The sequence below is a fragment of the Eufriesea mexicana genome, unplaced genomic scaffold (genome assembly GCF_001483705.2).
Source record: "Eufriesea mexicana isolate 0111107269 unplaced genomic scaffold, ASM148370v2 scaffold3528, whole genome shotgun sequence".
In the NCBI taxonomy this organism is placed as follows: domain Eukaryota; kingdom Metazoa; phylum Arthropoda; class Insecta; order Hymenoptera; family Apidae; genus Eufriesea; species Eufriesea mexicana.
This window is the reverse complement of record NW_016911540.1, coordinates 161,675-176,743: the sequence shown is the minus strand read 5'-3', so window position 1 is coordinate 176,743 and position 15,069 is coordinate 161,675. Positions and strand designations below refer to the sequence as shown.

The 15,069-nt window shown below is 31.1% G+C and overlaps 2 protein-coding genes across 3 annotated transcripts in view; one reads left to right on the top strand and one right to left on the bottom strand.

Moving 5' to 3' along the window:
* brm (ATP-dependent helicase brm) overlaps window positions 1-15,069 on the top strand; it is a 43,410-nt gene that overhangs the window by 25,532 nt on the left and 2,809 nt on the right. The window contains exons 3-9 of one of the 2 annotated variants that reach the window (XM_017904976.1): window positions 9,577-11,567; window positions 11,660-11,733; window positions 13,327-13,558; window positions 13,763-13,901; window positions 13,973-14,134; window positions 14,209-14,550; window positions 14,626-15,054. In XM_017904976.1, coding sequence (XP_017760465.1) covers window positions 9,577-11,567; window positions 11,660-11,733; window positions 13,327-13,558; window positions 13,763-13,901; window positions 13,973-14,134; window positions 14,209-14,550; window positions 14,626-15,054 — 3,369 coding nt within the window. Of the gene's footprint in view, window positions 1-9,576; window positions 11,568-11,659; window positions 11,734-13,305; window positions 13,559-13,762; window positions 13,902-13,972; window positions 14,135-14,208; window positions 14,551-14,625; window positions 15,055-15,069 lie in introns of both variants that reach the window. The other variant, XM_017904975.1, reaches the window with a different exon arrangement.
* On the bottom strand, window positions 171-5,114 carry LOC108550991 (inositol monophosphatase 2). Its single transcript, XM_017904978.1, has 5 exons — window positions 5,001-5,114; window positions 3,464-3,597; window positions 2,553-2,815; window positions 1,248-1,505; window positions 171-720 (listed from the first exon to the last, which is right to left on the bottom strand). Exons 1-5 carry the CDS (start codon window positions 5,067-5,069, stop codon window positions 584-586), a joined length of 861 nt encoding a protein of 286 aa, XP_017760467.1. The 5' UTR covers window positions 5,070-5,114; the 3' UTR covers window positions 171-583.

Sequence of the window (15,069 nt, the reverse complement as noted above, 5' to 3'; positions counted from 1 at the left end):
AAATTAAGAATTATTTCTTAAACCAAACGAAATTTTCGTTTTCTTTTTTTATAATTTTCTTTTATAATACTTTTTATCGTTCCTACATTATTTCCTTATTTTCTACTATGACTTAAGAACTTGTTTTAGAACTTATAAATAGCCTTCTGCTAAGTTTGAAAGTCTGCAATTATTATAATTAACATTAATAACACATAGACTGTTAAGTGTTTAGTATTCTAATCTGACGGCTCGTGTGAAATACGTTTTACATGCAATTTTACATCCAAAACTTTTCACACTTGATATAATTCGTGTTATAAATGCCACGTTATGATCTTATTTAACATGAGTGGTGATGGATTGCTAAATTGTTTGAAAGTACAATTTTAAGTCAGGTACGTGTAATATTTGACATCGTCGAGAATTTTTTAATTTATGGTAATTTCTGAATTTCGTCTAATCAACTTAGTCGGCATTGAAATTTTAAGAGAACCGATTCAAAGAGAGTTAATTCAAAGAGAGACTCAATAAGAGTTAAATTACTCGAGACTAAATTTACGCGATGAGCAGTGTATTCATCGGAAGTTTTGTTAGTAGACGTTTAAATCGTCGCTTCGTGTATCAGTCTCTTCTGCAGCGTCTTTGCATCGGCTTTCTTTATTAGTTTTACCAGTTCATTCACTAATTTGTGATTACCTGCTGCTATTACTTTTGGTGCCATAATATTGAATTCGCCTCCTAGAACAGAACGTTTCTTTTACTTAAAACGTTAATAATTTTTATTGATGTTTTTAAACAATTTTTAATATTGTATCGTGTAAAATTCAACATAATATACTACTTTCTTTAATTGTACAATATTTCCAACATTTATATATATTGAAATATAATATTTTATCTACAGATAAGATATGTAACTGAAGTAATCAATTGAAAACTGAACATATCAAACGAGAACATATCGGAAACTATACATTTTCTTTAATTCTTTAATACTATATAATATTGTATTAGTATTATACATATAATATATTATATGTAATATTTATAATTATAAAATTCCAAAAGTCTAAAAGTATATTATAATTGTATAATATTACATTAATATGTCCATATTAATACAATTTATTATTATATTACATTTTGTCTACATATTTTATCTTTATATTTTGTTTACATATCCCCATAATAAAAGAAATGGTCAATTTGAAATTTTAAGAATGAAAAGAAAACATGAAATTCAAATTACATATGACATGACCTACCATTTGTATCTACCACTACACCACCAGCTTCCCTAACGATAAGTACACCAGCAGCCACATCCCATGGCATCAAATTATCGGTGTGATACCCTTCTGCTGCACTCATTGCCACATAACAAAGAGTTAGTGCAGCTGATCCCATTGTTCGTATTCCATGTGCCACTGAAACGAAGGCCTCTACTCTACCAAGTGTAATATCCCTGATATTCTCGATCGTTGCATACGAGGCCTCGCAACAAAGCAGAGAATGCTCCAACTCTGTAAAACAATTTATTTTACTGTATCAATCGTTCATTTGTGAAAAGTCGAAGATACTCCCTTTATTGATAATTCGTTGCAATATATACCAAAGATAGATTTTCGTACAGGGTAATTATGAAAGATTCAGTGGGTTTTGAAATCCTATTATTCCAAAAGTATAAGTTGCTCTCCTTTATAACCAAAAGATACGACAAACATTGATTTTATCGTGATTCAGCTAAAACTCGAATAGTTTCTCTTTCCTATCTCGTATTATTTGATATTCTACTTATGATACTTTGTGAAATACAGTTATTTAAAATCCGACGTATACTTTGTATTTACCTATAGTATTATTATTATAGTATACTTTTGTATTTACCTATATATTTCTATAGTTGGGGTATCGATGAGATTCGTAAACATTTTTCTAAGTATAAATTATAAAATATGTATGAAAATTATTATATAGATGATTTACAAATACTTGACAGTGTACAAACAAAGCTTAGAAAAGAAGAATATTTCCGATAAACATATATTAACTATATCTTAGAATACTAATGTCATTAATAAAATTTGTAAACAGAAATTGGATAAGGATATTATTTACTTAAAGTTCTGATTCAATTTAATTATTTAATAAGTTTTAAGGATTAATTATAATAAGGAATTGATAATTTGATGATATTGACGATAACATAAATGAAATGCTAAATTTGTTTACATTATTTATATATAATTAATATTTGTTACATACCCAATTAAAACAATCAAAACATTGCACGAAAAAATGAACAAAAGTAATCGTGTCTAAATATCTTTAAATTTTCACATATCTAAAAAAAATAACTATTGAAAACATTGTATATAAAAAGCTAAGCTTACATAATACTTTCACGCATGTACTTACTTTCCTTTCCATTTTTATTTTATAAAATACATGTTACTCGATGACTTAACTCACGTGTCGTAATGCGTAACATTACATAATTCTCTTCTGTATCTTTAGTTGTACAATACAAACAGAATATATCAAAATAACAAAATACCGAAATAACTCACCTTCTATACTAGAGCTTTTGATAGGTTTCCCATTTAAGTAGGCTCCTCGTCCTTTCCTAGCTGTGAATAATTGCTCCAACACAGGATTGTAGACAATGCCAATTTCTAGTTCCTTTTCCACTGCCAGTGCAATTGATATACAAGTAAAAGGGAACGAGTGTACAAAGTTCGTAGTTCCATCGATCGGATCGATGATCCACGTAGGGTTGTCTGTTAGCTCTGGTAAATGATTTGCAGACGAAACCGTTTCTTCACCGATAAATCTATTAAAAATAAAAATATGTAACATCAATTTTAGAATTAGACCTACTAACATTTTACTTATACCTTTACTTTTATTACTATACCTAGTACTATACTTACTATACCCTTACTCGATTTCGTACAGGCAATGAATGAACAAAATAATTTTGAGATAACAATAAGAGAAATTGATTCTTGTCATTTTAATGTAACAGCAGAAAAATGAAAGATAAAAGAAGAATAGAATATAAAAAATAATCAATAGCCGTATATAATCTTGTACGTTAGGAAAATGATAATGGATATTTCATTCTTCTTTACCACATTTTTTGCGGATTATGGATTTTGTCATTTTAGATTTTCCTTAAATGAATATCTCTTATACTTGGACAGATTTTTATATCATCTTTACAATATCTTATTTAATATATCATAAGAAGACATAAATTTCTTTCCCAATCAGATATTGTAGATGAAGCATGCAAGTGTACGTATGAATCACAGATAAAAACGAAATAAGTGAAACAAATAGTGAAAAACTGATTATGTGTGTATCGTAAGAAAAATCATGCAGTTTTGAATCAAAAGTTCAAGAATTTCGCCAACTGTGTTAGATTTCGCATCGAATCTTGTACTTCATATTGCAGACAAACTTATGAGAAACGTACTTGTGCGTTGGAAACTCCTTTGCTAAATTATGTATCAAAATTTCTTCCACCTTCTTGTCAAATTCAGTCACGAGATCCCAGTCTCCAGCTTTAGTCTCAATGTTTTTGCATCCTTGAATCGCATCCCGGATTACCTAAAGGATAGAAAATTTTGTTATTTCTTAAGAATTTCGATTTTAGAATATTTGTTTATTTAATTAACAAGCTTGTCTTTTCCTCGATAACCTTGTCTTGTAAAATGCACTTTGGTTTCATATTCGGATTCCCAGAGTTAATTAAATTAACCAAGATTTGATCATAAACATACGATATCCATAATTTGATGGATTTTGAGTGAAATTTCGTTTGTAAATTTCTTGTTCTGACAAATTAGGTGGAAAACAATTATATTTCATACGTGATAAGATTTTCAAACATACACTCGATTATATAATAGTCGTAATTATGCAATAGGTACTTTACATGGGAAATGCATCAGACTACGTCGGAAATTCTTGTAATTGTTACGATAGTATTTCATATATATTTAAATACATATACCATTATAACATGTGTAGATGCTAAGAATAATTGCACATATTATATAAAAAAAAATCACGATTAATTTACAGTCAATTTTAGGTGACTCTTTGTATTTACTTTATAGGTAACAATTCTTTATTTGCTCATACGTTTTTTTTTAATTACTTCCTTTTAAATCTATTTTTCAATAAAATACACAACAAAATATAAAATAAATACGGAAGTGTAAATAAAAGATGATCGATGATTTACGAACCTTTTTATCTTTATGGGAATAAAATACGTATCTTAAAATCACGTGTAATTAGTCTGTACTTCAACGTAACGAAATAACATTCTAAGTGATTTTATAAACCGTTTGATTTTATCTCTGACCAATTATTATAATAGTACTATATATAAATTATACGTCAAAGTAAACTACCGCAGTACCACTTTTTGTTTAAAAGTTGTATTTGTATAATTGGTATTACGTACATATTTTGGTATTATACCATATATCGTTTAAGGAACATAATTCTCGTAAATGTTATTATTAAATAAATAAATAAAACTATTTTATTCTTCTTTGTATCAAAGCAAATTTTAACATTTCTTTTAAAATATAACTAAAATATTGTTGATTAATCTTATGAGTTAATTATTATTAACTAATTATTTTTAATAACAATAGCAATATTTTTAACAACGATATTACTTTGAAGACTAATGTATAAAAATTTCAATTTCTGCAAGATAGGAAGAGAAAAAATAGGTAGAACTTTCCAATGAATTTATTATTAAACATATTTTAAATTTGACATATTATCACAAAACTTGAAACATTTCCGTTATTTCTAAATTTCTCAAAAAATTTGATTTTCGTGTCAGAAATTGTGTCAGGAATGATATAAATTAACCAATGATCAACAATGATCATCTTAATGGGATGTATCAATAATTCTGATCTCTAAAATTATTTTTAAAATAAAAAAATTTGTTACGGATGATGAATTAACTTCTAAAGTAATAATACCTTCCCAGATTCGATGGTTAGCTTCAAAACGAAATCGTAACAGTACTTCAGTTCTTGTTGATCGATCATATTGTCTCAAGGAGGAATCACTGAGTGTTGTCACAGTGCTGACAAGTTGTTTAGGTCGAAATAATTATGTCATTCGCGAAAGCTCCGGTTTTATTCAACGACTATCAACCCCCCACTATGATGTTACGACCGTATTGTCTAATATGAGCGTTGTACTCCAATCCATGTATGTTACATGTGATTGTCACTACCTGATTTCATGTAACTGTAATCAGTCTTGAAGAAATTATTCATCATTGTTGAATACTTTCAAATTTGTTTTATAACAAAATTTTATCTCTAAAATAACAATATTAAATTGAAACACTATATCGATTAACATTTATCTTTTATTTTTGTTTTTCCTTTTTTTTAAAAAAAAATAAATCAGAAGAACAGAAGTGAAAGATCTACATCGAATAACGTCGTTAAACAGAGTTCAAAAATATTAATTATATTAAATATATCGAACAACATTAATAACACTAATGAATTTTTATACTTTTTTATATTCTATATGTTTTTGAGAGCAGATTTTGAGAATTGAATTTGAACACGTTATTTTGTGGGTCTCGGATGAACCACGGTAGCTACTAAAGATAGAATTTTTTAGGATAAATTAAAATATTCTTCGATTTATTGAAAATTCTATAATATTGTATTACTCTGTTATCTTAGTTTATAATTTACCTTAGGATTATTATATCGTACATAATTTTGTTACAAAATACAATTAACCTTCTTATAACGCGGAACGTATTCCGCTAATTTTTATTAGTTTAAGGTTTTACTCAACATGGCTTCCTGCAACATGGAACGAATTAACCATGTTATAAACTAGTTGACTGCACAAAAGATTTCGAAAATTCTAATTGATTTTATTCGTATATTTACAACTTCGTTTCGAGATTTTCACAAATCGTAATTGAAATGTATACATACTTTAATCATCTATAAAATGTAATTGAATATAAAAAATATGTTTTTGCACACGAAAGATGACTCTCATTTCGTGAAATTAATAAGATTAATAATCAATATTAAGTTTCAAGTAATCAAATGATATATAAAATATTTCAGTAATTTATACATAATTTCTTTTTATATTCCAGTAAATTACATCATTATAGAAAATAACATCCACTTTATATTTTAGAAAAACTTCGAACTGCTGCATTCCCATAATGAGAAAACCGTCCATTGCAAAATGATATAAATAATTGGGACATACAAAAAAGTATAAATAAATATCAATTATATTATAAAATATGAACTATAGAAAGTCGGTAACACATTCTGCGAAAAAATGTATTTTTAAATGGATTGGTAATTCATTTAAATCTTAATAAATATTATTGAAAATTCTATATTAAGTGTCTATCTACAGAGACTGTGGAAAAATATTTTAATAAAGTAACAAAAGTAAAGAATTCTACATAATAAATAAATTCTTAGATAGTCTTAAGTAACAATGGACACTATATTAATCCTCTATAATCAGAATCTTCTTTATTTCTGGGAAAAGCAATTGAGGCATTTAATAGAATAGAGACACACACACGAAAGTACTACTTCAATCTTTTCGTTAAAATATCTATTATTTAACATACAAGTAATGCAATTAATACTAATTCCTTTTTTTAAGGATACAATAAGGTGTTCTTCTAGTATTCTAAAACAAAAATCACGATTCGAAGATTATTATGATTATGATTTATTATTATTAGTATTAGATTTGAAATCTTACGATAAAGGTATACGTCAAATTTCAAAATATTTATTGCTCTTTTCCATCAATGGTCACAATTCTAATGCAACATAATTTCTCTATTATAATTAAAATTGAAGGACTAACAATCGCTATAAATATAAATATATAAATATCAGTGCTCGCAATGGTTCAGTAATGCAGTATAACAGTGGAGTGATAAATAAATAAAATAAGAATTGAAGAGTACAGATTATGTAACTTTTAAGTCACGTGACGTTACAGAGGGTTAAAGAGCAATCGATAGAAATCTCGATTAAGACAATTGACTTCTTTCATCAGGAAAAAGAAAACAAAACGACAAAACTATTCGATTAAGTTGGTACACAGGTTAGTAACGTATCTTTAAAATGTGACGTTATTTATGCATGTGAAATCGATAAAGGTAAGAATAGACGTGATGAATCGGTAAACTAATGTTTCAAGTGTTTCCACACCGTATCCATGTGTGCAACTTGTTCTACGTCTGGACCACGTGTACACACACGAAACTCCTCATTGTTATCTGTGTGACTGGAATAATCGTTAACACCCTATCAATCAAAAGTGTACTGACTATCACGTCGTAATATATACAATCATGCGTCACGAAAGATTTTGATACTTAGAATCACAATTCTCACTGTGATCACTTGTCGTATTGTTCTCAGACGATGCTTGGAACCATTCCAGATATCTATAAACATCTAAAGTATAAATAAATAAATGGACTTTTTTAAAAATATCGGAAATATCCCCAATTCGGTTGAATTTAAATATTATAGATTCTATGATAGTAATTATTGTACAATATTATGAATGTTCATGCTCTTAACTGAAACAAAATGGGCAAATAACTTACGTGAAATATAAGAATATATAATGAAATAACGGAATAAATATAATATATATAGTGAAAATAAAAAAATAATATATAATGCCAAAAATTGTTTTAAATTAAATTTATTCATATCAACGAGAATATGCTTTAGTAGAAAGAGATAAATCAAAATTAAAAAGAAAACAGGAAAACATAACAAATGTAACATCATATAGAAAAAAAAAGATATATATAATTCAGAAAAAGGTGTATATATAATAATAATAATAATAATAATAATAATAATAATAATAATAATAACGGTATGGTATGGTATGACCATGTTGGTATTTATAACAGTTACTTAGATATTACAATTATATCTTAAATTGCAACAAGTTTTTTTCCATATTAATTAATGAATTTTTTTCAATAAATTTTATCACTTCAAATTAATTCATAGTTGAACATAGAGCACGATGGCGAAATACTTAAATTTATTCCAACAACTTTGTTTAACTTCACTTAGCTTCTTAATACCTTGATTGCTGCTGACACGATAGTTGTGTCATGGAAATTTTGACAACCAAAGATCATTGACGCGACAAGTGTGTTAAATCGTTAATAAAAATATTCTACGCAAGTTGTACAAAAAATTGAAAAAGGATTATTAAGCATTTTATGTGTAAATATTGTAAAACTCCATGCATGTAGAGAATTGTTTTGCATTTTGTTACTTTATAAAATATTGTTAAAAAATTTGTATACATCGGTACTTGTAAGCTACTATGTGAGTGTATATCATTTCCGTAATTTCAACATTTTCACATATATTCTATAGGTTCATTTCCAGTAGGATTTAATAATTGTATCGACCCGATTAATAACAAATATGTGTTTAATAACATATTCAATATTTTCATATTTTCTCGTTATTAGTAAATTCGTTTGAGGGTTCCATAAATAATATCGAACATTTAAGAGATAAATATAATGAAATTATGCAAAAAGTTGCCATAGATAATGGAAAATTCAAAATATAAGAAACTACAATTACTATGTGTACTATAATGTAACCTTTTACAATTTGAACATTATAATTAAAAGTTAATTAAATTAAATACAACTTTAAATGAAAAATAAACTATTTTTTGAATATCAATATGGAAAAGCAATATTTCTGTTGACGGGTTTACTGACAAATAATGCAATAACATTGTTTTAGTTTACTTTATTATATTTATGTTTACACGCAGTTCCCGGCGTACCCCTGGAAACATTGTCGCGCTCACACACACATGCACACACGCGCGCGCGCACTGGCACACGTTCTTTGACTCAAAGCATGCCGGCACGCATCCTTTGCCTTGCACATATATCAACACACATCCTCTGTTCGCATATATATCGAAACATATGCATTGCCTTACATCCTAACAATTTCTGTGTTATTCCATTTATAATGCCTGAATTCCATTATAAGATTTTAAAAAATTACAGTTATAAACTTAAACTAGAAAATTTTTTTGGGGCAGTTTCCGCATATGTCATATTTATTCTGATCTATATATATGTATATTTAAAGCATTTCATCAGTGCGTACAAGTATTCATAAATAAATAGACAGTTTACAAATTATAAAAAAATTTATTCTTGAATCAATATTAAAATTAACAAAATTTAGCAATAAAATTTAGAAATAGAAAGATCGTTTATATAAAGTGAAAGTAAACAAAGTTACACGAAAAGAAGTATAATAATTCCTATAACAAAGTTCGTACGATAAATCTTATATTAATAGTCAAATTTGTGCAAAATATGTATTCAAAAACGTTTGTTAATACATAGTGTTTACATTAAAATCTTGTGTAATTACTTGATTATTTTAAGTAAATCATATTCTTTAAAACAGTATAAATTTTACCATAAATAAAATAAGTAAACCTCTTTTAATGTTACAGAATCAAGGTGGACCTGGTGGACCAGTTAGCCAGAATTCTAGTTCACAACAGGGTCCTGGAGGACCCATGGTACCAGGGCAAATGGGACCAAATGGGCCTCAAGGAACATCTCACATGATGCAATCTGGTCCAAATCAAATGAATACCAATGGACCAGGACAAATGAGCAGTGGTGGACCTGGTCAAATAGGTCCAGGAGGACCAGGTCAAATGGGACCAGGTGGTCCAGGACCAATTGGACCGAGTCACATGGGACAAGGAGGTGGTGGGCCACCTGGAGGTCCTCATATGGGGCAGGCTCCTACTCAAATGGGTCCAGGAAGTGGACCCGTATCACAAATGGGTTCTGGGGGTCCACCAAATTCGCAAATGGTACCTGGAGGACCAGGACATATGAGCGGACCACCAGGACCAAGCCATATGAATGCAACTGGGCCACCAGGACCTGGACATATGAGTGCTGGTGGTCCACCTGGCCCAGGACATATGAGTACTAATGGTCCACCAGGATCTGGACATGTCAGTACAAGTGGTCCTCCAGGATCAGGGCATATGAGTGCTACAGGACCACCAGGTTCAACCCATATGAATGCCAGTGGTCCACCTGGAAGTCATTTAAATAGCGGGCCACCCATTCCAAGTCATATGAATGCAGGAGGTCCACCAGGATCTGGGCATATGAATACTAGTGGACCAGGAAACCATTTAGGGCCTGGTGGACCAGGTCAAATGCCTCCAGGTGGCCCAAATGCACATAACTTGGGGCCAGGAGGACCAAATCAAATGGGTCCTGGTGGTCCAAATCAAATGGTACCTAGTAGTCAATCCCCTATGGGACCTAACCCTATGGGATCTGTTGGTCCAGGGGGACAAATTGGTCCAAATGGACCTGGGCAAATGGGTCATAATGGACCTTCACCAATGGGTCCTAATGGTCCTGGACAAATGAGTATGGGAACTACTCCGTCGCAAATGGGAATGGGAGGACCTGGAAGTCAATTGGGTCCAGGAGGACCTGGTGGTCAAATGGGTCCTGGAAGCGGACCTGGAGGACAATTAGGACCAAATGGTCTTGGACAAATGGGACCAGGAAGTGGACCTGGAGGGCAAATGCCACCAGGTAATGGTCCTGGAGGACCTATGGGTCCCGGAAGTGGTCCTGGCGGACAAATGGGATCGAGTAGTGGCCCCGGAGGACAAATGGGTCCAGGAAGTAGCCCAGGGGGACAAATAGGGCCGGGAAGTGGTAGTGGAAATCAAATAGGACCTGGAAACCCTCCTGGAAATCCGATGACACCAGGAAGCGGACCTAGTGGACAAATGGGTCCAGGGAACGGACCAAGCGGACAAATGGGTCCGGGGAGTGGACTTAGTGGTCAAATGGGGCCGGGAAATGTTCCTGGTGGACAAATAGGACCAGGAAATGGTCCGAATAGTCAAATGGGACCGGCAAGCGGTCCAGGTGGACAGATGGGTCCAGGTGGACAAATGGGACCTAACGGTCCTGGAGGACAAATGGTTCCAGGCGGTCCAGGTGGACAAATACCGCCAGTTGGCCCGACAAGTCAAATGGGACCTGGTGGTCCCGGTAGTCAAATGGGGCCAGGTGGTCCAAACAATCAGCTGGGTCATGGTAGTGCAAGCAATCAAATGGGACCAAGCGGACCAACTGGGCAGTCATCTTCTGGTCAGATGGGACCTGGTTCACAAAATCAACAAATTGTGCCTGGAGGTTCAGCTCCAATTGGACCTGGCGCACCTGTGAATCAAATGAGTCAGACTGGACCTGGTCAAATTGGTCCCACTGGACCTGGAGGCCCGCCTGGTGCTGGGCAAGAAAACTTGAATGCTTTACAGAAAGCTATCGATTCTATGGAAGAGAAAGGACTTCAAGAAGATCCACGTTATTCTCAACTACTTGCTTTACGGGCTCGTCAAGGTAGTATGGGAGAGAAACAAACATTTAGTTCACAACAGTTACAGCAATTGCGGTATGTCATATGAAATATATGGTTAATTTATTATCTCTTTATTTAAATCAATTGTGTAATGAGATTAATATTTCATACATCACCATTTGCAGTGTACAGATAATGGCATATCGATTGTTAGCCAGAAATCAACCATTATCCCAACAACTTGCACTTGCAGTACAAGGTAAATTATATGGTGGTATTAGTTGGTGTTGTAGGTGACTACTTTATCTTTTGTATTGCTTTACAGACAAGCTCACGTTTTAAAGCGTCCGAAAAAAAACCGACTAGAGGTTGGATAGACTTATAATGAATCTAATAAATTATTTTAAGCCAAAAATGTCATACATTAACCGTTTTGGATCCCAAACAGCGCTATTTAGATTTCATGTCGAAAATTCCTTTACATTTAAACAATATGGACAACTGACGGTGCACTCGGAATAGAAATCGCGCATTTAACTTTATGACATATGTACATCGCATTGTTGCTTTTTTCATGTAGATAATACATTTTGTATTTCGTTGTTATTATCTCAATAATTTGTATTGACCAAAAACTAAGACAAGCGCCGTCGCACTGTTCGGGATTTTTCGACAATGCTCTTTCAACAACCCCTGCTATCCAAATGGTTAAGTGAATATAAATGGAATATCCATTTCTTATGCGCAGAGAAAGATTCTGTTATTTTCATGTATTTTCCTGTATTTTATTCAGTTTTTATCACAGGAACTTTTATGTCGAGTTATACTTATAATTTTTTATTTATAGAACAAGAAAACAGAAAATAAGTAAGAAAAATAATTCAGAATACAAAGGGTTAACTAACTATATAAGTACATAACATATAACAACATTCAAAGAATATTAAATAATCATTTAAATTATTTAGGTTAAGTTAAAGATCTCATAAGGTTTTCAAATAACGGTCCTATGTTTAAAAATTCTTTTATGCAATAATAATCTTAATATATTAAAATGACTAATGCAACTATAAAGTGGAAAGGAGAACGAATGATAAGGAAAAAGAATAGAAAAATGAGTTTCATTTAAAAGGTATTAATAAACTCATTAATAGAACTTTCTAATAAGCTCGTGATTTCAGCGCAGAAAAAGTAGATAATTGGTTATATTTAAGTAAGATTATTTATTTAAATTTCGGAAATTTTACGTTAATTTGAACCACACTGTGTTTTTCTGCTATTCGTCATATTGTATATCACTTGTATATTACTTACTTTCAAATATTTAATTTTCTCTAACTATAAATCTTAGATTTTGTGCGGATTCAAAAAAGAACTCGAACAATGATATGGTGTGTTTTCTTGCTAAAGTAGATCCTCTTAATGTACTATTTTTGTTATATATTTTTAATAAATGAAGATAAACACATAATGTACATGATATTTTAGCTTAAAATAATTTATCAAGGCATTAAAAAGTTTATCTTTTTTCAAGACGTTTTGTACATATGAATTTTGTTTCTATTTGTTTTTGTTTACAATTTTTTTTTGCGTTTTTCTTTTAATATACATTATTTTATGTTCCAAAAGTTATACTGAATAATTTAATTGTTATGTAATGATTATTTAATAATTTAATTTATTAGTGGCTAATATGAATGATTTTTATTTGTAATTAGATGTACTTTGCATTTTATTTTCTGCTGAACTTTCATCTCTTTATATTATGAAAATACAAAAGTAGAGTAGAATGATCCATAGTGGGGGTTTGATGTAAGATTAATGTAAATAGGTGGAGCACCTCCTCCTCCAGGTATGGCACAGCGTACCCCTATAGATCCATCTCAAGGTCCTACTACTACTACAGGTCCACAAATTTCTGGACCAACCGTAATTGGCCCTGCAGTTCCCCCAAGGCCAGGATGTCAGACACCACAACAACAACAACAACCTCCTCAACCTGGTGCTAAAACTAACAGAGTGACAAGTGTGGCAAAACCAGCTGGTTTAGATCCGCTACTAATTTTACAAGAACGTGAAAACAGGTATTTATTGTATTTATTTAAAAGTTTATATTATTTCTACTAATATTAGAAGTTAAAAATTGTATTTGACATTAGTTAAATTATTATCAGAAGTATATATATTTTAATAAATATATAAATATAATATATAATAGATATTTATATAACAATAGGTAATAAATATTTTTCTGTTAATTCTGTTCAATCATAAATGCACAATGATAGAGTGGCAGCACGTATAGCGTTACGGATGGAACAATTGAGTAATTTGCCAACTAATATGCCAGAAGATCTTCGTATCCAAGCACAAATTGAGCTACGGATGCTTAGGGTATTGAATTTCCAAAGACAATTACGATCAGAGGTAATTATGAAAAACATTAATATGATTTTACTATAAATACTTCTTTTAGTTACAGTTATTATTGTTTTTAGATTTTAGCATGCACTCGAAAGGATACCACTTTAGAAACTGCAGTGAATGTAAAGGCCTATAAGCGTACAAAAAGACAAAGTCTTCGAGAAGCTAGAGCTACTGAGAAGCTTGAAAAGCAACAAAAATTAGAAGCCGAGCGTAAACGCAGACAGAAACATCAAGTAATTAAATTTGTTATTTTTTAGTTGTTGTTAAATGGAAGAATAATATATAATTTTAATTATTATTTTTAAAGGAATTTCTTAGTTCTGTACTTCAACATGGTAAAGATTTCAAAGAATTCCATCGAAATAATGTGGCCAAATTGGCAAGACTCAACAAAGCTGTTCTCAATTATCATGCAAATGCTGAAAGAGAACAAAAGAAAGAACAAGAGCGAATCGAAAAAGAACGTATGCGACGTCTTATGGCAGAAGACGAAGAAGGATATAGAAAACTGATTGATCAAAAGAAAGATAAACGATTAGCCTTCCTGTTGTCACAGACAGACGAATATATCAGTAATCTTACTGAAATGGTGAAGCAACATAAGATAGAACAAAAAAGGAAGCAAGTGGAAGAACAGAAGCGTAAAAAGGTATGAACGTTCATTATTGATCATTTTTAACTGTAATTAATTAGTTTCATCAATTTTATATGATTACTCAAATAGAAAAAAAAGAAACTACAAGATGGTGAAGGAGGGGAAGATGGTAACGCTAATGAGGATACTCGTGTTGGCGTTATTGAAACAGCTACTGGTCGCACATTAACTGGTGAAGAAGCACCGTTAATGAGTCAACTTTCAGCCTTCTTAGAATCTCATCCAGGATGGGAGCCAATTGAATCAGAAAGTGAAGATGATGATGATGATGATGACGAAGAAAACGATGGTGAAGAAAAAGGTGAACATAAAGAAAAATCTGCTGGTGATTCGGAAGAAGATAAAGTTAAGAAAACGATACATAAAGCCAAGGTAGAGGATGATGAATACAAAACAGAAGAACAAACATATTATAGCATTGCACACACTGTACATGAGGTAGTAACAGAACAAGCATCTATCATGGTCAATGGAAAATTAAAAGAATATCAAATAAAGGTTTGATTTTAATAT